Source organism: Ambystoma mexicanum, chromosome 13 (genome assembly GCF_040938575.1).
Source record: "Ambystoma mexicanum isolate Mex_15411 chromosome 13, UKY_AmexF1_1, whole genome shotgun sequence".
Classification (NCBI taxonomy): domain Eukaryota; kingdom Metazoa; phylum Chordata; class Amphibia; order Caudata; family Ambystomatidae; genus Ambystoma; species Ambystoma mexicanum.
This window is the reverse complement of record NC_090938.1, coordinates 488,789,382-488,815,251: the sequence shown is the minus strand read 5'-3', so window position 1 is coordinate 488,815,251 and position 25,870 is coordinate 488,789,382. Positions and strand designations below refer to the sequence as shown.

General features: G+C 41.7%; 1 protein-coding gene across 11 annotated transcripts in view; it reads right to left on the bottom strand.

Annotated features, from left to right (window-relative positions):
* The window catches only part of MARCHF10 (membrane associated ring-CH-type finger 10), a 1,025,913-nt gene that overhangs the window by 316,839 nt on the left and 683,204 nt on the right, over positions 1-25,870 (bottom strand). For 8 of the 11 annotated variants that reach the window (XM_069634140.1, XM_069634139.1, XM_069634141.1 and 5 more), the window contains one exon: positions 18,890-18,967. The exons of the other annotated variants lie outside the window; for them this stretch is intronic. In XM_069634140.1, the coding sequence (XP_069490241.1) occupies positions 18,890-18,967 (78 nt within the window). The remainder of the gene's footprint in view (positions 1-18,889; positions 18,968-25,870) is intronic. 11 annotated transcript variants of the gene reach the window in all.

Genomic DNA, 25,870 nt, shown 5'->3' with positions numbered 1-25,870 from the left:
TGCCTTGGGTCAGAATCAGGATTCTGTATTAAGAAGTTAAGGCCACACCAACTACAATAGAACACTTCCCACCCACATAAGGCCAATCTAAAAGGGATAATAATAAAGAGATAAAGGAAAAGAAACCTGACAAAGACATCCTCTCCCCACTCCCCAGGGTGCCTCCACCCAGGTGATCCTCCTTCACATATCCACCCCTGGGGGTCAGGATCCAAAAGCGATGGCCTTTCCCTGGCCCTCTGCAAAAAAGATCCAGGGGAGTAGATGGGAGGATGCTCTCAGGTTCCTCACAATGTACAGTATGGGCTAAATGCAAAACATGACTACCTTACACAATTTAGGCTAAACGCATGTAGGTACACGATATTGGTAGTAAGAGTGGTGGGGTTTTACCGTAATACAGTAATGGCTGTACTACCCACCCAGACAACACTTACCATATTAGTCGCTGCAGGTTGACTGCGGCAGGCTTCCCAAGCGAACACGCACAAACACAGACTGGAGCTGCTTAGTCGGGAGCTGTCATTTGCCTTGTGGCCCTTAGCCGAGGGCTGCCCGGGCCGAGGCTGCCCTGGATGGTGTTTCTTAATGGGAATAAGGCCCAATCAGCAGTCTGGCCAAGTGGGAAGCGGGTGGGATTGGCGGGGAGCAGGAGGTGGGGCAGGGACAATGGGGACAGATGCCAAAGCGGCAAACAAATAGTCTTAAAGAATGCGGCAAAGCCTGGATGTTAGAGGCAGGCTACAGGGAGAGCACTGTAAGTAACTCATGGTGACAACAGTAAAGACAGACAAGTGATCACAGTTCAAGGGTGTTTATTAAACTGCAAGTGCAGGGTGGAAAAACGCATAACCTAAACCTAAGATGGGAGCAAGCGTCGACCATCAAATGAAAAATAAGGCAGTTCTTGTGGTGCCTTATCAAAGTAAAAAGCTTATACTAAAAAAAACTATTGCCAATTCCTTACAACTAATTACAGAAAGAGTGTGGGATAGGGTATTCAAATAAAGGAAACAGTGTTCAAATAATAAGTCAGGATGCGATAGCCTTAAGGTCTCCCTTCCCCACGTTTTTAGCACAGGTCAAGATGGGACTTGGAGCACAGCACACGCTCGAACCTTCCTAGCACGAGCTAACAGTTTCTTTGTTGGAAGTCTCTTGCCTTCGAGGCCTGATGCTCTCAACTAAAACAAAAGTTCTGTTCTATGAACACTTTGGATGATGGATTCACCACTGGGTCCCCCTCTTCTGGTTGCAGACCCCTCAGAAATTATATTTAACAAATCCACGAGACCGTTCCCTTATCAGGGAACTTTGGGTAATAGCTTTCCACCCCCAGATCTCCCTCGACCGGGCTCAGATCCAAGATGACAAGGTGGGCACTTCCCTTCCCCTTGTCTTGCAATACTTCTTGCTTTCACAAATCTTAATGTCTTTTTAAACAGGTTTTGGGCTGTGCCCCTCGTTGTCTGTTTCCCTCTGCCGGGTTCAATCTCACCGATTTTTCCACTATGCAGTTCATATACTAATTTTCACTGTGCGGGATTTACTTCCCTTAGATTTCGCAATCACCTGCTGGTCAAAGACGTTCAACGTTACAGAGGATTTTACAAGACCCATGTATGACCACTTTGACCTCTCTTCGCCTCTTCCCAAGGCCTTCTGGTTACAGTAGTCTTTACCGTTGGGCAACCGGCCAGAGTTTTCTGAGTGAGCACCCACGTGGTGCCGGACTCCTCTGTCGCGGGTTTTCCCCCCCTCCTTCATTAGTCGTGTTGCTTGCGTTTCAAAGTTCAATTTAGCCCTTGTGTACTTATCGTTCAACACAGTTTGGTTTCTTATCGACACCCCCCTCGACTTACTGGCTGTGATGTACCGCTTGGCTTTCTTTCTCCTTGGAGTCAAGGTTGGAACCACAGAGTGAAGCGTTTCTCCCCGGCTTGGTAATCAGCGGAGAAGGGTCTTGTGTACTGTTGACATTTGCAACAACACACGTTGGCTATTCCTCGCAGACTTATTCCCTCTGCGTAGTTATAACGGGCCCTGGTCGGAAAGGACAAGGTCGACTCTCTTCTTGTCACCCTCTCGGTCTGCGCCGTCTTTCTCCTCCTCTTCATCTGCCGTGCTGAGTTAGCTCTTATGCCGTGCGGTCTGCCTCGCTCGTATTGTGGTCCTGTGCTCCACCTTTTATTCCTGTGGGAAAGGGAAAGGGCCGTGAGTTGTGTGCGATTGTGGTCTATTGCCTGATTTTGCCTGGTATTGGGACACGTCAGGTAAACGGCTCTGGTGTTAGTCTGTTGTCTTTTGTGTTGTGCGAAAGTGTTCGTGTGGAAAAGGGGGGGCAGTGTTTTGGAATATCCTACATGGTAGGATGTGTCAAAGGTGTTGAAAGAAAGGGGATACCGCCTCTCACCTGTCGGTGTCCCACTCCCACTCCCCATGGACCCCCCCCATCCAGGTGATCCTCCAGCACTGGTCCACCCCCAGGAACTGGATCCAATAGAGATGGCTGTGTCCTGGCCACCTGGATGACAGATAGCTGGGGACTAGCTAGTGAAGGCGAGCGTCCCCAGATAACACGATCCTCCCCACAATGAGAGACAATAATGGACTCTCCCAGGATGGGAATAAGGCCAGGACAAAGTTCGTGTGAGCTTAAATGGGAGTTTATCAATCAGAATAGGGCATGCAAATAACTCTGCAAACTCCGAGAGAGCTCTGTCTGACCATAGCAAAGACAGGCATATATATTTACAAAAAGCGTCATAAGAACCTACATGCTATAGGGGCACAGGTTAGTGGGGATTGGGTGGCGGCGACTAGCTATAGGTGCTGCTGCGATGTGGTTTGCCGCGGCTGGAGGACGTCACTGGTTACCCTCATGGGTTGGGCTGGGCCTGGCAGGTCAGCTGGGCTCATCCGGATGGTGTTGTTGTGCCAACCGTGACCAGTGTCAGAGATGAATGTCTTTCCTGACTTTCTGCCCTAGGGCCACGCACACCGCAGTCATTCAACATTTCAATATTATCTTCCCTGGTAAATCTTCCAATAGGTTATTATACAGGTTAATGCAACACAGGAGGAATGCACCTAGAGGGGGGTCTTGTGGCGATACATCAATTCATGGTTACCATCGTCCTGTTGACCGGGTATTATAGGTCGCGGGGTTGGGTCTCAGGGCATGGGACAGGCGGTGCGCGTTATCATGTCTTGTTAGAAGTCATTATGGATGTGTTCCTGTAGTGTTGCCATAATATTGGGTGTCCTAATTTTACAGGGGAAATTAACCTAAGGTGAGCCGGTGGGTCGTGGAGCCTAAGAAAGGGCGCCTTTGGATCTGTGTTTTAAGGCCGTGGTTTACTGCTGGGTTGTAAATAATTCAGGTGGCAGGCCGTGGCCTTGGGTGCTGCGGGGGAAATGTGAATGCTTGAAGCGGCTCCAGCCGAATTGGGGGAGGTGGAGCAGGGCAGCACAGGCCTCTGCTTTTCCGTCTGGCAGGCTTCACTGGGGGGGGAAGGGGGAATGGCCTTGCATGTGCTCGCAAAGGTATTTTCCTCATGTGTTGCATATTTTAGGTGGAAGAGACAAACATTCATATAATATACAATATTCATTGAGTCTTTTCAAAGCTCACGTTTTTGACGTTGCTAGTGCCATCCATATGGCCAATTCGAGCATATTACTTATACACTAAGTTTCTAACAACTACAACATTTTGTTATATGCCTATACATGCGCGGTAAGTGAGGTAGTAGTAAGGTTGGTGGAGCACGCAGGAACAACCCGCCAATGAGACTGGCGGCAGTGGCACATGGTGAGCTTGGACATACATATGGTGCATTTTCGTGCACCCCTTACGTGAGCTCTCAATATGGTTACATTTGTCTTCCTTTGCACTCTAGCAGCATTAGTTCGTTTATGGCGCGGGACCGTGGGGTGCAGTCTTCTTGATGAAACACAACACAAAAAAACCCCGGGACACTTTTACTATTTGCGCATAGCTACAGGGATATGGGTGCTTCATCCCTAATGTCATGTAAACACACACTCTGCCATTTTTATGGAGTTTACAGGTTTTTAGTCAGAGGGGCCGTGGAGAGAGAAGTTTCACCACAGGTGGTTTGCTCATTAGTATTTGGGGATTCTGCTTTTGTCAGGGGACCGTTTTACAGTTCTTTTCCACCCAGGCCCTGCTGGCCGGGTCATGCTGGAAACCGCGATACACTGCGGAAGGTAAAATGTTACAGTGTTGGTATCTAACACTAGCTCATGTCCGTCTGTTCGTGGGAACGGACTCTCAGCGGATCTGCCCGAGAGCTGCGGCCACAGGGGTAATTGAAACTCTCCAAGGGTGGGGGCCGCGCTGCGGTGCACAGGGCTCAAACCATATTTATTAGACAAAATGGTTTCCAGGGTCTAGTTAAATTCAGCAGGTTTGGTCAATGTCTTCAGCCAGTGGCCCATCCACCACCTGGGCCCTGGTGGCAGGAAGGACCCCTGACGAGCCATGGACCTCACCGGGGGAGAGGATGCAGGGGAGGGGAGTCTCTTGGACCACTCCTCCCATACACTACGGAGACACCTTCAGGTTTCTCACAACACTAAATAGTGCAAATTGGTTTCTGCTTGATGGTTTCATGGGCTGACTATGTAACCACAATCTTGGATGATTATGCATTTGTTTGTCCAGATGTGGGTGTATTAAATTTCAAGGTGTATGTTTTTCATGTATGGTATTATGGATGTCATATTGCTAGTGGATTCTATGCAGCTAAGATGGATTTTAAATTATTTTTTGTAATAAAATTCATATTTTTGTTTCATGTTTGTATTAGTGAATCTACGTTTATTAGGTTATCAATTTTAACATGAGAATATGCTTCGTCACCTTAACTGAGTTGGAATAATGTGTCCTTTTCTTTTCTTTATATATACTATACTTGGCATAATGTTTTCCATCCTATACAATTCAATAAAAACAAAACAGATCGACCATATGGGAAAAAAAATAAAATAAAAGGTTGATATTTTATAAATCTTCCTTTTCAAATTTAAGGGAGTTTTAGGCACCAGACTTTTTTGGGTTGCAGATAGTGTTACGCTCACCTGGCTCCCACAGGGGCGTCGATCTGAACTGGACAACTGCAGTCTCCACCAATGTGACGCGTAGTGCCGAGATGACAGACTGGACTGGCCCACCTAGCTTGGTTTGCTTGGCCCGTAGGAATATTCTTCTGCAAATGGAGAAAGGGAATTAAACACCCGTGGAGTTAAGCGTTAACCCCCCTCCCACTCCCGCTGATCTCCACACTGATCACCTTTGATGTCCCCTCTTATAGTCTCACCTGATGGTTTGGAAAGATGAGCTCTCCATCCAGCATTGAGCGCAGGGGCGCGTAGATAACCAGTTGCTTCACTGGCTCGAAGGAATTGGTGAGTTCCAGAACCATATTGACTCAGATTCCCGGCAAGACGCCATAAGTATGTAGTTCGTAAAAGTTCAAATGTCTGACTTTCACTCTGTCCAATTCCTTGCAGGTTGCAGCTTGACCCTAGCGAAGAGTTCCTCGTGGCAACCGGTAAAATTCAGGTAAGGATTTGTATTATCCAACACAGTTCGATAAAATGTCAATATGTAACCTGTTGCTTTCTCCCTTTTCAGGCGCTGAGAGAAAGCATGAAGTCTCGGGGAATAATGCCTCCGGCGGTAAAATCAGGTAAGTCTATTATGGTGAGAAGGTTTCCCCTTGTTTGTCCCTTTGTTTCACCTTGCTGTCCTTTTGTTTCCCTTTAGGGGCCGGGGTTCGGCGAGGATGCAGTGGAAGCTGCACCGACCCGTGAAGAGGAATAGTACCCCCGGTGGTAAAATCAGGTAGGTCTATGGGGGGTAACTAATATTGCCTCTGTGTATTCCCTTGGCTCACCTTGCTGTTCTTGTCTTCCCCTTAGGTTCCGGAGTGCGGCGGGAACATGCAAAAGAATGCGGTGGAATGTGAAGATGCTGCGAAGGCCGGCGAGTTCAGCGAGGCACTGCAGCAGGCGAGGCGAGGCATAAAATAACTTCTTTCTTCCAGCTCGAAGGCGCGATGGATCGGGAATTCAGGTAAGGATCAAAGGTATTGCTCTTGTTCTAACCTTTTCTCCTTCTTTCTCCCTTTTTCTAGGAGCTCCAGACTCGAGGCGGGCGTGGCAGAAGACTGGATGCAGACTTGCAGGCACGGTGAGCGTTACGCTGCTGGATGCAGAATAACGCGAAGCGTGTGCTGCTCCTCTGGCATGGTTTAAATAGCCTCCAAAGTAGTCCCAGGTAAGTATTCCTCCCCAGCCCCACCCGAGTAAAAAAAAAAAAATAGTCCCTAGGTAAAGTAGTCCCTTCCAAGCCTCTTTTGGCTTGGAGCTCTTGCAGCATGATCTGCATCAGGTAAGTTTGCAGAATGGTCTGCATCAGGTAAGTTTTAATCTATGAGCCTGGCGCCTATGGCGCCAGGACTGACTCTCCATATGAGCCTGGCGCCATAGACGCCAGGACTGCACCCAAATAGCCCCTAGCAGGGGTTGTTGGGCTTGCTTGGAATAACATGATGCCTGCTTCCGGGGTTGCTGGACTTGGTCTGGGTCCCGGGGGGTAGGCATCATGACAGATAGACATTAGCATTGTACTGTCTGGTGGACTGGAGTGGTCAATACAGTGACCTCCTTATTCAGAATTTGTCCTCCATTCCTGTTCTGAGCCTTCTCTCCTGCCTTGTCAATCAAGTTATCAGTGACTGCTCCAGTCTCCATGGTTACATATTTTTCACTGTATCATAAAAAGAAGTGTATGCCCCACCAACCCGGGGCTAAGGTGGACAATGGAAGACCTCAGGCAGCCCCAGCAATTAATTCCAAAAGATACATTCACGTTTTCGAAATCGTGTCTCCATGGCTCAGATCCCCAAATGCTATGCCCCATTCATCATGATTGCTTCATATTTTGCTCTGATGACCGTGTCTGCTTGTTTGGTAGTTATGACAAAGGTCACCATTAAATTGCATTCAGCTTTGCCCTTCATTGGTTTCTAACTCGTGTTATTTGCCATCTTGATCACCACAAAGAAAAATCATCCTCTTGTTGGTGCTATTCCCTGTGTACGAGGACCTAAGGGTATAATTGTATCTATTACTCTTTTCCAAATATCATTAACCTGTATTTATTTTTGTTTATTACTAGTTTATTCTCTCTACAGAACAAAAGGATCAGCAGAGGCAATTTTAACCACACGCAGTTAATTTTGCATCCCTTGCTAAATCTTTAAAGCTACCATCCAGATAAAAACAGAATGCCGTTTACAACAGGCACTCTTGTTAAGTTTCTCTTTATGCTTAGTTCCTGCTTGCTCTGTCCTTGTCCCAAAGGGTCCCATCCATACCCGAGAGATCGAGTTGGTATGTTGTGATACATAAGCTGAACCAATATGGTAAGACCGGAATCTATAGGTTTTTTTTCAATTTATTCCAGAGATTTTAACTTTGCACCAGATCAAGGGCAGAGGAAAGGATTACAAAAACTGCATCATCCCGGAGAAACAACTTACCCACAGACAGACTCCATACTAACGATCTTGTAAATCACCTCACTTCTATTATGTCAGGACTGGCTGGGTTAGTAACAGGAAGAGTAACAAGATTAACATTGTGCCTTCAGAGCTGGCTGGGTTAGTTGTGCTGTCAGGACTGGCTGGGTTAGTAACAGGAAGAGTTTGTACATAGAATTAACATTGTGCTTGCCCAAGTTAAGATGGAGCGAAAGAAACTTAATTTGATTGGTTAAAGGAACAATGATATGTTTGATTTGCCTGATTGGTGGAGAGGACAATGGGTTTGATTCTTGGGAGGTGAGCAAGATTCTAAACCGCCTTTCATCCAGAGAAATTCAGTGGCTGGTTGTACATTAGTTAAGCTCCTTAAGTAAGGCCTTTTCAGAGCTCAGAAAATCTACCAAAGAAGTAAGAATATTGTTTGCTGATCCAGTTTGAACAAGAAGTCATCAGGTGGGATCGTTCCTTTAAAGATTTTAAGATTGTCACAGTGAACTTTCATTTTCTTTAGAAGAAAACTTAGAGTTAACAAATTTCAAAGTAATTTGAGAAAAGAGACATTTACAGTTAGTTATTATAAGGAAGACAAGCTTGAAGATAGTGCGTAAGAGTTTAAAGTTAATTAACTGCGTGTAATGTTCTTCAAGACTGTTTAATGTGTGCGCGAGCTCGCAAGTCGTCGTTTACGTGTTTTTGAAAGCGCGCGGATATTCAGAGCGATAGAGCGCGTGCCCAAAAGAATTGCGCGAGTAAATTTTAGCGCGTGTACATTTTTTACGTGAATGACGTCTCATGAGAAAGCGAGTGTTGGTATGCGAAAGAGCACGAGTCAGTTTTGATGAAACGCGAGTTGTTTTAAACGCGTGAACTGTTTTACGTGAAATACGTTTCGTTTCTCCACGTGAGTTCGGTAGCGATAGAGCGCGAGTCCATTTTAACCAGCGCGTGTTATTTTTTATCGCGTTTACATATTTTTTCACGCGCGCGGGTTTTGTAAAGAATCGCGTGTGTATTTTAAACGCGAGGACAATTCTTCACGTCTTCTGATTTCACATGTTTATCGCACACGCTATTTGAGGAAGAAACTATACGTTCTTTGTGTAAATAAAGAAACAATTCACACGCAGAAGGAAAGCAGTATTCCAGGAAGTTAAAGAATATTTTTTAATGTAATTTATGCAAATGGAATTCAATACTTCAGAGAAAGACTGCAATTTATGAAAGAATTGAAAACTACATAAGGTTAAAGAAACTTTGAAGCAAGAAGAATATCTAGTCCTGAAAAGATGTTTGCAAAGGCCATCACTTTAGAATTCTAAAGAGACTTGAGTGGCTTGAACTATATGCATAACACAAGATATATTTACAAGATATTCCACGCAGATTAATAGCCTCTAAGTCTTTTACTGAGGTTTGAGAGGTAAAGAGTTTAGAGTTTATTTAGAATAATTTTAGAAAAGAGGTTTTTCTGATCATATAAGTAACCAGGTGTATTTGTTTACCACAGATACCAGAGCCTACCAGGCGGTTGCAGGGCTGCAGTGTCTCCGTTGTTATTTTCTCCAAATTCCCCTTTCCCTTTCTTGGGGTTTTCAGCTCAGCTTATATTTAAGGGTTGAGAGGTGAACTCCTGGTGAGGGTCTGTGGGGTCAGCATCAGCTCCTGTGGAATTCAGTCAAGCCGGACCCTGACAGGATGAAAGGCCCACAATAATATTTTCCACCTGAGCTGATATGGATCCCACAGAGGCACTAGCAAGTTCCATAAGGGACATGTTTTCAGAGTTAAGGGAGGAAATGAGGGCTGTGCGAAAAGAAAACCAGGAATTACAAGTCAAGTTTGAAGAGTTAAACTCCAAGGTTACCCGTAAGGGTGAAGACATTTCTTTGGAGTCAAGAGATTCAGAGGATACTAGTAGAGAATTACCAGTGTTAATTAGAGAGGATTTGGGTGAAGGAACGAGTTCTCAGGGAAGAAGTAGGGGAAGTTTGAATATACCTGTAGGTCCAGTCCCCTTAGCATCTCCAGAGCGTTTTGGGGGAGATGCCAAGAAATGCCAGATTTTCCTTACACAGTGTGAACTTCATTTCCTTTGTAGACCTGAAGCTTTTAATACAGATGCTTCTAAAATAGCTTTTATGCTGTCTTACCTTACTGGTGAGGCGGCAACTTGGTCAGTATTATTAGTTGGTCAAGAGAATCCTATACTAAAGAACTTGTTAGCTTTCAAGTTAGAATTTAAAAAGATGTTTGACAGACGCCAATTATCTCAAGAAGTAGATGGAGAACTATTAGAGTTAAAACAAGGAACCAAAGATTTAGTGTCTTACATCACACAGTTCAGATCTTTAGTATTAGAGAGCAATTGGCCAGAAGAGAAGCAATCCTCTTTATTCTATAGAGGCTTGAAGGAGGAATTGAAAGATGCCTTATCTACAATTGTTAATAGACCCACTTCATGTGAGGATTTAATTAATCTTGTCATACAAATTGACTATAGATTAGGGGAACGCAAGGCTGAGCGTAGAAGAGGAGGAGTTGAGCAACCCAGAGTTTTCCCTAGAGTTGATAAAGGAAGATTAGAATTTGTAAATAAAGAATTGAGAACTGGGAATGCAGAGAGAGTAAATAAAGTGAGAGGTCCTTTAACTAAGGAGGAGAAGGATAGGCGAAGACAGAATAATTTATGTTTATATTGTGGGAAATCAGGACACTTTGTTGGAAATTGCCCTTGGTGTCCAAAAACTTCTGTATCTACTAACAGCTCCAGAAATCAGCAGGTGGCAAATACAATCCAAGCAGCGGTACCACATATTACATTGAATGTATCCTTGTATATTAAAGAGGAATTAAAGGGAAGTGGTCCAGTAGTAATAGGTTCAGGAGCCACTGGTAACTTCATGGATTGGAATGTGGTTAAAGATATGAATGTGCCTTATGTTGTAAAAAATATACCAGAGTATGTGAGAGCGGTGGATGGGTCTCAACTGACATCAGGTTTAATTACACATGAAACAATCCCATTGGAAATGGAAATTGGAGGACACTGGGAGGAAATTGTGTTTGAATTGATTGACACTCCACAGTTGAAAATAATTTTGGGAATGCCTTGGCTGACGTATCATAACCCTCAGATTGATTGGGGAAGAAGAGTGGTGAAATTGGATTCTACTTTTTGTGTTACAAATTGTTGTAAAGAAGTAATTCAGGAAAATGTTTCTAGTGGTAATTGTTCAGAAGTAGTGGAAGGTTTGGTGAATTTGGGAACTATAGTACATTCTATAGGGGCTGTAATGGGAGAATTACCAAAGTGTTACCATGATTTCAATGATGTGTTTAGTGAAAAGGAAGCTAATGAATTACCTCCTCATAGAGAGTATGACTGTAAAATTGATTTAGAACCAGGGGCCCACATTCCTTGCAGTCGCATCTATGCCTTAACAGAAAAAGAGAATCAACATTTGAAAGATTACATCCAAGAAAATTTGAATAAGGGGTTCATCAGGCACTCTCAATCGCCAGCAGCTTCTCCACTATTTTTTGTTCCCAAAAAGGAAGGCACTTTACGAACATGCATAGATTATAGGGCATTAAATAAGATAACAATTAAAAACAGATATCCACTGGCTTTAATATCAGTAATGTTAGACCAGATTCAAGGAGCTTCAGTATTTACCAAACTAGATCTTCGTGGTGCATATCATTTGGTGCGAGTACGTCAAGGTGATGAATGGAAAACGGCATTTAGAACAAAATTTGGTCTTTTCGAATATCAAGTAATGCCATTCGGATTGTGTAACGCTCCCGCGGCCTTTCAATTTTTTATAAATGAGGTATTAAGAGATTTTATTGACATCTTTGTAGTAGTATACATAGATGACATTCTCATTTATTCTAAGGATCTACTGCAACATGAAGAACATGTAAAGAAAGTGTTACAACGACTAAGGGAGAATAAACTATTTGCTAAGTTAGAAAAGAGCCAATTTCATACCATGGAAGTGGAATTTTTAGGTTTTATGATTTCTCCCAAAGGTTTGGAAATGGATATGAAGAAAATTAAGGCAGTTGAACAGTGGCCAACTCCAACTTGTGTTAAAGATATCCAAAGCTTCCTGGGCTTTGCAAACTTTTACAGGAGATTCATTAAAAATTTCTCTCAAACTGTTGCTCCTATCACCAAATTATTGAAGAAAAGAATGAAATTTGAGTGGAAAGATGAAGCGGATCAAGCTTTCAAAACATTGAAGAACTGTTTTACATCTGGACCGATCTTATTACACCCAGATCCTTCACAACCATTTTTTGTGGAGGCAGATGCTTCTAATGTTGCAATTGGAGCAGTGCTTTCTCAACGGCATCCTGAAACTGGACAGTTGCATCCTGTGGCCTATCTATCTAAGAAATTGCTTCCAGCAGAAGTGAACTACACAATTACTGACAGAGAACTCCTGGCAATCAAGAGGGCATTTCAGGAATGGAGGCATTATCTGTTAGGAGCAAGATTCACAGTAACTGTTTTAACCGATCATAGAAATCTTCTGTTTTTGAAATCTGCTCGAACACGATCACCTCGACAACTTAGGTGGTCACTTTTCTTTTCAGAATATGATTTTGTGATAACATTCAAGCCTGGGCGGTTAAACGGTAAAGCGGATGCTTTATCGCGACAAGGATCTTCGGGAGAAGTTGAAAATCAATTATTACCAGAACCAGTGATTGCAGAAGAAAAATGTATTCTAAGTACTACAAAGGAAGAGAATCAGCTTCTTAAAAAGATTCAAAAGGAATTACCAGAAGATGAAATTCAATCTTGGTTAGCGGAGGATTCTGGAAGACATTTAATTGAAGGATTTCCATGTGTCCATTCTAAAATTTACCTTCCAAGCAAGGAACTGCAAAAGGAAATTATGCAAGAATGTCATGAATCCAAGTTGGTGGGTCACCCTGGAATTCGTAAGACTAAGACTATTGAACTGGTTGAAAGAAAGTTTTGGTGGAAAGAAATGAAAAAGGATATTGAAGACTATGTGAAAACATGTGAAGTCTGTGCTCGAGTAAAGTCAGGAGGAGGAAAACCATCTGGGTTATTGAATCCATTACCAGTACCCCCTAGCACTTGGTTTACAATCTCTATGGATTATATTGTAGATCTTCCCAAAGATCAAAGTTACACTACAGTATTAGTAGTTGTGGATTTACTAACTAAAGCTGGGCATTTCATTCCCATGAAGGGAGAGGCTTCTGCAAGGAATCTGGCAAAAAGTTTTTTGCAAGAAGTGGTACGATTACATGGTCTACCAACACAAATTGTATCAGATCGAGGGTCTCAGTTCATTTCTAAGTTTTGGCGAGCTTTCTGTACAGAGTTGGGAATTGAGGTAAAGCTTTCTTCAGGTTATCATCCACAGACCAACGGCCAAACAGAGCGAGTAAATCAGGAGTTGGAAAAATATATTAGAGCTTTTTGGCAAGAAAGAGGAAGTTGGGTAGATCTTCTTTGGCTAGCAGAGTTTAGTTATAACAATTCTGTCAAGGATTCTACTAAGTATTCTCCATTTTTTAGCAATTATGGTTTCCACCCACGATTTTTGAAAGAAGTGTTGCCATCGGAGTATTCCAATCCAGAGGTTGAGCAGCGATTGACTTGTATTAGAGATGGTTTAGTGAAAGCTAAAGAAACTTTGGAAAAAAGTAAGCTAAGATTTAAGACATTTGCTGATAAGGAACGTCGTAAAGCACCACATTATCAGGTGGGTCAAAAAGTTTGGCTGTCCACAAAAAACCTACGTTTAAAAGGAAGAACTAAATTTAGTCCGAGATTTATTGGTCCATTTGAAATAGAAAGAATAATAAATCCCGTAGCAATCAAACTGAAATTACCCGCAAGTATCAAAAGTCACCCTACATTTCATGTCAGCTTAGTGAAACCTTGTGTGTCAGGAACTAGATTGGGAAAACCACCACCAGCAGTTTACACAGAGGAGAATGACAAAGAGTTTGAAGTTAAGAAAATATTAGATTCCAGCATTGTTAGAGGTACCTTGCAGTATCTTATTGACTGGAAGGGATACGGTCCTGAGGAAAGATCTTGGGAGAATCAAGTAGATGTACATGCCCCTCAATTGATAAAACAGTTTCACAAAAGGTTCCCTGCTAAGCCAGGCCCTGGGACATGGCTTTGAAGAGGGGGGTACTGTCAGGACTGGCTGGGTTAGTAACAGGAAGAGTAACAAGATTAACATTGTGCCTTCAGAGCTGGCTGGGTTAGTTGTGCTGTCAGGACTGGCTGGGTTAGTAACAGGAAGTGTTTGTACATAGAATTAACATTGTGCTTGCCCAAGTTAAGATGGAGCGAAAGAAACTTAATTTGATTGGTTAAAGGAACAATGATATGTTTGGTTTGCCTGATTGGTGGAGAGGACAATGGGTTTGATTCTTGGGAGGTGAGCAAGATTCTAAACCGCCTTTTATCCAGAGAAATTCAGTGGCTGGTTGTACATTAGTTAAGCTCCTTAAGTAAGGCCTTTTCAGAGCTCAGAAAATCTACCAAAGAAGTAAGAATATCGTTTGCTGATCCAGTTTGAACAAGAAGTCATCGTTCCTTTAAAGATTTTAAGATTGTCACAGTGAACTTTCATTTTCTTTAGAAGAAAACTTAGAGTTAACAAATTTCAAAGTCATTTGAGAAAAGAGACATTTACAGTTAAAGTTATTATAAGGAAGACAAGCTTGAAGATAGTGCGTAAGAGTTTAAAGTTAATTAACTGCGTGTAATGTTCTTCAAGACTGTTTAATGTGTGCGCGAGCTCGCAAGTCGTTGTTTACATGTTTTTGAAAGCGCGCGGGTATTCAGAGCGATAGAGCGCGTGCCCAAATTAATTTAGCGAGTGAATTTTAGCGCGTGTACATTTTTAACGTGAAAGATGTTTCATGAGAAAGCACGTGTTGTTTTGCGATAGAGCGCGTGCCCAAAAGAATTGCGCAAGTGAATTTTAGCACGTGTACATTTTTTACGTGAATGACGTCTCATGAGAAAGCGCGTGTTGGTTTGCGATAGAGCGCGAGTCCATTTTAACCAGCGCGTGTTATTTTTTATCGCGTTTACGTATTTTTACACGCGCGCGGGTTTTGTAAAGAATCGCGTGTGTATTTTAAATGCGAGGACAATTCTTCACGTCTTCTGATTTCACGTGTTTATCGCACACGCTATTTGAGGAAGAAACTATACGTTCTTTGTGTAAATAAAGAAACAATTCACACGCAGAAGGAAAGCAGTATTCCAGGAAGTTAAAGAATATTTTTTAATGTAATTTATGCAAATGGAATTCAATACTTCAGAGCAAGACTGCAATTTATGAAAGCATTGAAAACTACATAAGGTTAAAGAAACTTTGAAGCAAGAAGAATATCTAGTCCTGAAAAGGTTTTTGCAAAGGCCATCACTTTAGAATTCTAAAGAGACTTGAGTGGCTTGAACTATATGCATAACACAAGATATATTTACAAGATATTCCACACAGATTAATAGCCTCTAAGTCTTTTACTGAGGTTTAAGAGGTAAAGAGTTTAGAGTTTATTTAGAATAATTTTAGAAAAGAGGTTTTTCTTATCATATAAGTAACCAGGTGTATTTGTTTACCATAGATACCAGAGCCTACCAGACGGTTGCAGGGCTGCAGTGTCTCTGTTGTTATTTTCTCCAAATTCCCCTTTCCCTTTCTTGGGGTTTTCAGCTCAGCTTATATTTAAGGGTTGAGAGGTGAACTCCTGGTGAGGGTCTGTGTGGCCAGCATCAGCTCCTGTGGAATTCAGTCAAGCCGGACCCTGACATATTAGAAGAGAAGACTTGGAACATTTAAATTGATACCTTGAGACTAATACAAAAGAATGGGCTGGTAAATCTAGCACTGTGTTACATTTCTGGCTTGTGAAGGAAAACTAGAACAGTCCAAAGCAGTAATATTGCTATATGGAAAGGCCATATACAGAATGGATAATAAAGCTAACCAGACGACTTCTCCAATTTGTGCAAGTAGAGCAAAAGCAGCCATTTAGCAAGAAAGGAAATGTATGGATTAGAAAATATCAACATATGTACACAGCAATGAATGTCCAGGTACTCAGGATGGGTCAACCAATATCACCATCATGCACAGGATTTCTGCAAATTCAAAGTGATTTTGACAGTCCTTTAACTATAAATTATTCTGAAGTTAGAAATAATCTAGGCAATGCAATGCTATGTGAAGCTGTACAAGTGGGTGGATTTGAAGTGGATAAGCATTTAGTGTACAGTATATTTTGATACAGAATTATAACATTTTATATTTTCAGTGCAGTGACTGTGTGGAACTTGTGCCTTTGAACCGCCTCCTCCACTTCAGCGTTCACTATGGAGCCTGAAGCACTGTTTATATTGCTCATTCTCCATGGACAATGGGTCGCCTTGCTTACCTGCCATGGACTAATCTTTGCAGTGACTGTGGGGAACTTCTCCCTTTGAACCACCCCCCTCCACTTCTGCCTATATAAATCTAGTTCAAACACTGAAGCAGTGCTTCAGCGGTGCAACAGCAATGCGCTCCGCACCCGGTGTAGTGGGGAAGAAACGAGAAGCGGCGATTATGGATCCTCATCAGTTGTGTGAGAACCAGACCCTGGTGATCAATTCTGAACAACATTACCTTTATAGATTTCTATAAACCCCTCAATCGAATAACCACCATTTGCTCCCCAAGTATTTTCTGATGACATTCCACCGATTAATCATCCTACTCAGCAGCATTTTTTTTTATTGCGATTGAGAGGTTACTAACAAAGGGTGTTCCTAAGTATGAATAAACATCCACATCGCCAGTGCTTCATTATTCATTTGCCAAACACAAGATCTTTTTCTTATATTGGGAACCAATTATCATTACTTTTGACTTAGGAGAATTAATAACAAGATCATTATCACTGACCTACACACCAACTACATCCAACAATCTCTGGAAGCCAATTGCAGTCTTGCCCATTATAACAGTATCGTCCGCATAAGATAACCATCTTACTCCAACATCCCCTATTTTGGTAGACGAAGAGTTAAGTCCTGACAAACTGTGATCTATATCTGCGACATACACATTGTATAATACTGGGGACATCGCACATCCCTGTTTTAAGCCCCTATTGGTCTCAATCGGAGTGGTGAGGGAACCTCTTCCATCCACACAAACAGTCACCATTGTGGCAGTATTCATTGCTCTGATAAAGTGCAAAACTATTGGGCAAATAGCCCATTTCGCATTATACTGAACATGGAGGTTGTAAAATATTCACAATTTTTATATTGTGGCATTACAGGATACCTGGTTTACTGACCCTCAATTTAGAGAGTAGGAATTCCATTCAGAAATTAGCTGTGCAAGGCCCTAAAGGCAGAGCAAAAGGGGGCTTCTCATTATTGTTAGGAACCATTTTTCATATAAAGGAAAGAACATGTCCATCGGCCAATGTTTTAGTGGGGTTCATAACTTATGCAGGGTCATATTACAAACTGTGTAAATGTGTCATCCTTTTGATGGTTAATATGTATGATCCTCCGGATGGGGCTACAAGACACTCTGGATAAGATTTAACCTATACTCACTACATTTGGTGCCTGTGCACTGATCATCTGTGGAGATCTAAATGCTAAGATCCCTAAGGACTATTACAGTGATGAAGAACAGTACCCTTCTCCCCTGCATGATATTAATTAAGGAACTTGTAACAATGGACTAAGGTGGGCCAGATTCCTCTATTCTCGTTTTTTTTAAATTTCTATACTGAATGGAAATTACACTGGGGATTGTCACATCCAACAGCGCTAATATCTTCGACTATGTGTTTGTGCAAAGAATGCATAGATCCTTCATATTAGACATGTGTGTGCTGCGAAAGCATGAAAGTGGCAACTTACCTTTTATTTTGGTCCTTGGCATTACCACATCAGAAGTTAGGCAACAAGAGCAAGGCCAAATGAGTAAACTTGCAAGCTAATCCCATTAGCTGGAACCCTAAACATTTAGAAAAAGCTAATGTCTATGTTAACAAGATTATCCCTAGTTGTATTGACCGACACTCGCATGTGGCTAGGTTATTGCAACAAGTAAACAAAATGTGTGTGGTCAAGGCTATTTTTGTCACCCTCCTATTTCTTTTTAGCTAATTATCCTTTTGATCACAATAAGTGGTATCTATTTCACTTGGAAAAACATCTGTTTATTATTTTTGTATCCGCAGGTCTTGTATCAATCCAAGTATAAAATCGCATACAAAAATGACATCTTATTCATATATGCACATACATTGGCAGCAAAAGCCTTCAAAACAATGTTTGTAACACATTAATAACAACATAGTACAGTTTGTAGACACAAGGGTGAGACACTGATATTCTGTAGTGTCTTGTTAGTCAATTTATTTCTGTGTTGTGGGGCCTGCCCTGGTTTTAGCAGTGCTGATAGTTGTTTCTATTATCAGGTCGACAGTGTGTTTTCGGCCGTCTAGTCACGGGGCTATGGTGTCACAGGTAAGCAGCCTTCATCAGGACGGAGATGGTTCGGCAATGAGCACAAACTAATGTGCAGTGTGTCTAAAGAGGGGGTTATTGCAACCTACATCTGATGTGAATGGATTCATAGACCAATTCAAGTCACATTTGTTTGCCTTGAAGTCTTGTATTTAAAAATAATCCTAAAGCTTTGTTGTTTTCTGGATTGAAGAATTCACACTGCCCTGCGCTCAATAGGGAGATTATCAATATGAAAAGAAAATTAAGACATGAACCTTTGTTCCATCTCGCAGTTGCCCACAGAGGAATATGGCTGCACTAAAAAACCTATGCTCCCAGTACCAGGCATGGCATAGAAAACACAAGCGAGCCCTCAAACGTGAAAAATGGTAGAGCCTGGTTTTCAGCACCCAAAATAATGACAGGAGAGGGCTCTGGAATATCATAAATGAACATAATAAATGTACGTTTAGGATCAGGGGCGTTTCACACCAAGCATGGGAATTGTACATCGCAAGCTCTTTGGGACATTCTCCCCTGCCTTTGGCAGTACAGGAAGCACCGGGAGAGCTATGATTGTATATATGCAACCAGCAGGACATGCATCAAATTATTTGTTCCTCCAAATCATCTAGGGTCATTAACTTAATCCGATTATATGGGCTGCAGTCTTACTCTGTCTTTTTGGATGCATAAGCCTGACATGTCGATTACATATAACCTGTAAAGAGTATTATTGTCCCGTTTTACAAAAAAGGAACACGTCCCTTACCAGGCAACTATAGTTTGCTGGCAAAGCTGAATGCTCCAACAAAGATATTTGGTCGGTAATACTCCTTGAGTTGAACATCTGGAAAGAAACCGAATAACATCACCCCCTCAATCAAACTGGATTCAGACGTGGCATGAATACCACAGATATTAGGTTTGCACTTGTTACTACCATACAACAAGCATGGACAATTCACAAGCAATCCATCTATGTGGCTTTCATAGACTTCAGTGCCACGTTTAATACGGTACACAGAGAGCAGCTATGGGGTAAACAAACATTTGAATATTCCTCAGGGCTTATTAAATATGATCATTACTTTTCACTCCAACAGACATGTTAAGGTCTGTGTGGACCAGCAGGGCTTAACCAAGGATTGGATAGACAACACTGCCCTGAAGCAGGGCTGTATATTGGTCCCCACATTAATTTATATTTGTCAGACGGACATACATTGAATGACCCAGTCTTATTTGCATCTAAATGAAGAGATCATAAGCTGCAATGGTTAGGCTATGCCGATAACATCGTTGTTATGGATTGCACCCCAAAGGGTTTACAGAAATTGTAAGTAAATCGGAGTATGCTGAGTTTAATAAACTTAAAATCAATACTTGCAAAGCAAAATCATGGTGTTCAAGCCTATGGGCTTGCACATGAAAAGTAACCACTGCTGGCAAATTAAGCAATAAAGGGTTGAAGTTACGGTCTACTTCTTTCTTGGATGCAAATGGGAAATCGGCTCAATTGGCAATTGCATCTGGAAAGCGTGCAGATTAAGGTGGCCCAACTAATTGGGGCTATGTGTGGCTTTGCTCGAAGATTTGGTGGCTACTCAATAATGACCATCATTTAACTGTGTATAGAAAAGGAGCTCTGGATCATACTTTCTGGTGCGGAAATACGGGCCACCAATTTGAAATCCGATCTCAAACAGCTTCAGTGATTCTCCCAGAGAACCCTCTTCTGCCTTCTAAAGCATACTCAAGTACTGAGTTTAGCATTGTTTTCATCTCTGCTAAGCATATGCTATGGGGTTTAAATCCGTTACAGAAAATGGCAAACGCCCTGCGTAACACTATAAAAGAAACTCATTTGGCAGTTGATGGCTACACGTAAACCTAAAGATAGTATTTTTGAAATGATACATAGAGATTATAGTATTTGGGAGAACAGAGTGATGTGTAGGCTCCACCAAAACTCTTTTAGGCAAATAAGAATAATTGCTTGTGTAGTGCTACTTGCAGGCAGCAGAGAGCAATCCATCACCGAATTGGATACAAAATGCAATTCCCATGCTGTATATTCAATATATACGGTTTGGGAAAATGTTCAGGTCAAATTTAATATCAGTTGTATTAGACGTCATGGGTGCTTGGAGAACATAGTCCCAGGGTAAATAGGAGTATGCAGGCTCTGTGGAGATCAACATATTGAGAGTACCAAACACCTGTTGGAATGCTAATGTTATCCAAAACAGAAAACTCCAATTATTTTCCAGTCGGGATTGAACCAGTAGATTAATCCAATATTGAGTTCATCTGGAGTCTATTTATGAATGGTAACAACATTGGTTGTATTCATCACTTCATTGGTTATGACATCGAGTAAAAAATGTATTGGAAATGCCAGAGACACAAACTTGCATAAGTAGTAAAATTATCTTAATAAATAGAATTAATTTTATCTGTAAAATGCATTTAATTGTGAGAACATAGATTGTATATAGCACAATATTATTGGATGTAATGTGTTAGTTGGTCTTGTTTGGACATATATTTGTTTTGCTTTTGTATTAAAAGTCTGCATGATAGCTGACTAAATAATACTAATAAAATAAAAAAGTTAAATTTCCTTGTCACATTTTTGAAGTTTTTTAATCCAAAATACATAGTTTGATGTTGACATCAAGTGTCAGAGAAGGAATGTCACACGGAAAACCACTATAATTTTATATAATATTAAACAGACTTCTGCTGGAAGGCTAAAGGAAGGGAAACTCAGAACATCACATAGCGCAAATGATCAAAGTAAACCATGTTTATTAATGTCTCATAAAAACATTAAATCGGAAGTTATCGGCCTCAATTCATGTTGGGCTTTCATAATAAAAAAACACATTGCAGATGATAATGCTAATGTATTCTGTTAAATGCACCGGCTACATAAAAAAGATCACCCAAAGGTATTCCAGAGAGGTAGAACTACCACCAAGTGAATGGGATCACGTGGAAGGAGGCTGCACATGTTCATACACCAATGACTATTTGGAAGTAATAATTTCTTACATAACATTGAAATTTATTTGGTACTCTTCTTTAAAGATTTTTCTTACAGTCGCACCTGTTTTAACTTGTTTTTTATTGCCACCTATTATGTTACTTTGTGTTATTTTATTTTGTGTCAGAAACATGAGATCAATTTAATCAAATTGTTTATTGCCATTACGTTTACATCTAAAAACCTTTTATGGCAATTTGCATACATATTATAGGGTTCTTTATAAAGTTTCTGGTTGGAAAAGAACAAAACATATTTGAGTGAATGAAGAGCTTCAGTAGTACTGTGTAAACGATTTCATCTAAACATTATGTTATTGTCCCATCATATTAAGATTTTATTTGCCAACATGTCCACCTTACACTATTTCTGGGAGTGTAGGATTATCATCTAGTGCTTTATCTATTATATTAAAATGTGCACATGTTCATACACCAGAACACATTTAACATTGTAATAAAGTTGACAAATATTTGTGATATTGAATTTGTGTAGAAAGGCGGGATATCGGGGATTACCACATATGTTTTGAATTTAAATAAATACAAGCTCCTATGAATTAGCTAAGGGTACTGGGGTAGGGGAATTAGTTCTGGTCATGTGCTATTGATAAGTGCAAGGCTGTCAAAGAAGGAAGCAGACACAAGGGTGGTATTTTTGTGCTTATAGACTTTTATTAATAGTAAAAGAACCCTCATTATTCCCATCTCGAAGAGGGGTTTCCCTACCTCAAACTAATAGTAAAGGATCTATCAGAATGTCAGTCAAGATGAAAAGTTCACCGTCATGTGTCTCAACCTACTTCTATCCGTTAGACTATAACTAAGGACTAAGATAATCGAACAGAAAGTTCCTTTTCCAGGACAATGGCTCCTTTCTCCTAGTATGTAGGTGGCGATTACAAAATAAACTCTTGCAAAAATGTGCCAGGGGAATGACTCCCTTGCCCTGGCTTGAAGCAATTCGACTTTCCACAGGAGAATTACCCCTTTCTCCAGGTATTTTGGCGATATGTAGATTCAATATGGTCAATGTTATTTTCCAACCAAGATTAATTCAGGAAACCCAAACAAAAATGGAGAAACAGTGACTGAAGTTGATTTTCTGCGAGAACAATACAATCACATTGGAATGCACACAGAATTCTTTAACTTCCTTTCATCAAGGTTTGTTCAGGGCAGGTTGTGTTTTATTAGAGCTCCTTCATTTTAGGCCCCAAAACAATAGAAAAAAAAGCTCTCAAAGAAGAAGGAAAGAAGCATAGAAACAATTTTCAGTGTTTACAGAGCTCTCAGGTCGGAGCACAGCTGTTAAGAGAGAGAGAGACTATCATTTATGCGAGCTGAAAGAAATTACAAACGGTGTACCCAGCGCATAAGTATTCACTTTGTAACTTACTTTATCATATTTATTTCACTACTACAATACTATAGTTATGCAAGCGAAGCACATTTGTATTTTTAAATGCAGCAGTTTATGAAGATATAAGTTTAATTAGTTTGCTGAACTGAAGTAAATAGAAACCTTGTTTGGCCATGGAAACGTTACACTCATGACTTACTTTAGTAACCATTAGCGTTGTGTGTATGAAAATAACGTTCCGAGTCCGGATATGCTGTGAGAGGGAGAAGTGGGCGCAAGTTGTAATGTATACGAGAGCGCGTCCACCATTCAAAGGGAATCCAGCCGCGCATTCAGTGCTGAAGCGTGTCATAGCTAGTGCCACGTGATTAGCAACCTGACTCCAGGAGAAATGTTAGAATTTGTTTTGTTACGCATGTGTGGAGGCATTAATCATACACAAAGGATCGTAGATGACTAGCACAAGGATTCCATCGCCCTCGTTCCAGTACATGGAGACAATATTATAAATGGTGTTTGAGGGTTTTTATACAGAAGTAATTCAAAAGGAGAAGGAAAAAAATAAGTAAAAAGCACTAAAGAACAACAGACAAGAATCTTTCACTGAGCATGTTAAACGTTCTTTTATAAAAGTATAGTCCAGGGGCATTCCAAGGTGATTGAATTTAAGTTAAGAGTGACTAAGTGAAGAGCATATATTCACATTGAATGAGGAGAAGACGCACATTTTACTAACATTCACCTCTGAGCTTATAGCAAAGGTAAAGAAGGGGACCTAGGAGGGAGATGATATTTACTTGAAGAAAACTAACTGAGAAAGAATTAATAATTCCCTAATTTTGAGCAAGATGACCTGACGGGCATCCTAAATGAAGGCCCTAAAAAGGACCATGTCCTCCCTTTTCATAGGGCATTGCAAAAAAGGGTTATGGCCACATGGGAGACCCCAGATTCTGGCCCTGCCATAAATAAGAGGTTTGTGGGGAAGTATAGGCCTTCCTCATCTGACCCTGAATATCTATCAAAACATCCCTGGCCGGAGAGTTTAGTGGTGGCGGTGGAGGCGGCCACATCTACGAGACAATCAGCCTACCCTTCGCCTGGGCCCGGAAAGCTTTTTCTTCAGGCAGTATGGCCTTAAATTCCACAAATGTGACTTGCACGCTTGCAAGGTTCACATACACCCTGTGGGATTGTATGACGGCAGCGGCTGAACACATCCCTGAGGGCGAGGAACGGGAAGGTTTTCTCGCAATTGTCAGAGATGGAAAGGAGGCTATGGGGGAATGCCTCCAATCAGGGCTGGACACTGCTGATAGCGCAAGTAGGTCCATGGCGTCTAACAGTCCTGCACAGATTTACATGGTTGAGAAAATAGGGTTTTGCACCAGATGTGCAATCCAGATAGCTCAATATGCCTTTTGACGGCTTGAGGTTGTTTGGCAGCATGGCAGGCAAAAGTTTAGAAAAGCTGCAGACCTCAAAAGCAGTTGCTAAAACTCTTAGTGCCTCTATAAAACAACCTCAGCAACACTCTTACTCAGGGTCATCTTCCTGGAGGAGGAGTCCTTTTTGCTTTTATTCCTCATTTGGGAGAGGGAAAGGACAGGCCAATCAAAAAGGTCAACAAAGAAAAATGCCTCGTGGTGGAAGAGGAAAAGGTGCTAGATCAGCCCCAGCAGCAGCAACTGTCCCTTCAGCCACTGCTGCAAAGCCACTCTGAGGCCTTAACCCACAAGACCCCCGGTCGGAGGCAGGATCCCTCAGTATCTGAACGAATGGTGGGACATTACTTCAGATGCTTGGGCACTGGAAACAGTGGCCCATGGTTAAGGCCTCAGGACATCCACCGGGAGCCAGCTCTGCCAACATTCCAGTCCCTCTCCTTATGCAGGAGATTTTAACCCTGCCAGAGAAAGGTGCAATAGAACATGTACCTGTAGCGGAGAGGAACAAGGGTTGGTACTCCCCTTACTTTCTCATCCCAAAGAAGGGCGGAGGATTGAGACCCATTTTGGACTTAAGAAACATAAACAAGTTCCTCAGGAAGGACAGGTTCAAAAGGGTAACCCTTTCTCAGATGCTTCAGGCTCTCCAACTCCAAGACTGGTTGGTATCATTGGACCTTCAGGATGCTTACTTTCATGTGCCGATCCATCTCAAGCACAGGAAGTACCTGAGGTTTGCGATTGGCAATTGTCACTATCAGTTTTTCGAGTTCTGCCATTCGGGTTGACCTCCCCATATTCTCCCCCCCCACCCCCCACAAGGGTTTTCACCAAGCTGATGGCAGTGGCGGCAGCAAGTCTCAGGAGAGGTGGGATTCACCTTTACCCTTACCTGTACGACTGGTTAATCAGGGCGGGTTCACCCAAACGAGCCCAGGAACATTATCCCATGACCTGCCACTTCTTACACAGACTGGGCTTTTCCCTGAATTTCAAAGTCACAAAACGGTACCACTCCAGAAGATCCAATTCCTCTCAGCAGTCATGGATACTTCCTCCGGCAAAGCCTTGCCTCCCGAGGAGAGAGCTCACCACATTCTGCAGATGGTAACAAAGTTCTAGAACGCCCAGCATCTACCGTCCTTTGATTTCCTCAGGTTGCTCGGTCTCATGGCTGTCAGGATCCCATGGCACATTTCCACATTTTCAAAGAGACATTACACAAGAAAACTTTCATTTAGGAGATTTCATCATCACCTATATATGTATGAATAATGGTTGAGTGATGTTTGGGTGTTGGTTCTGAATTTAACATCTTACTATTTACATAAGTTTCCTTAATGTTAAACTATTCAGGAAGTGCCTATTTACCCAAGCAAAGATGGAGGGTCAGTTCCACAACAGTGATTGGAGGAGAAGTGCTGTGAGATAGTTTGGAACTTTCACCAAGATTCTAAACTGCCTTTCATTCCAGTTCCCTTTGAGGAAGGTTGCAGTTATTTTAGCTCTGAAAATATTTATCAGTAGGAATCTATAGTAACAGGGTGTTAAGAACAAACTATTAGAAACTGATTTCTTCTCTGTAGAGTCAAGATCATCACAGATGAAGCAAGCTAAGTCAAATGTTGGAAAAACTCCTTTATTGTTACTAATTGACTTTAAATAATCAACAATTTAAGTCAAGAAGTTATCCTGCTAAATATTTAGAAACTAATTTTATGAGGACATGAACTTCTTTGTGCTCTTTTGCTCGTGTCGTTTTTTCTGAGAAAAGTTAACGTTCATTTTATTGTATTTGCGGCTGCATCTACATTTTTTCTTCATTAGAGTTATTACAATATCTTTTTGAGATTGTTGAGCCGGCATACTTGGGGGGGGGGGGGGGGGGGGG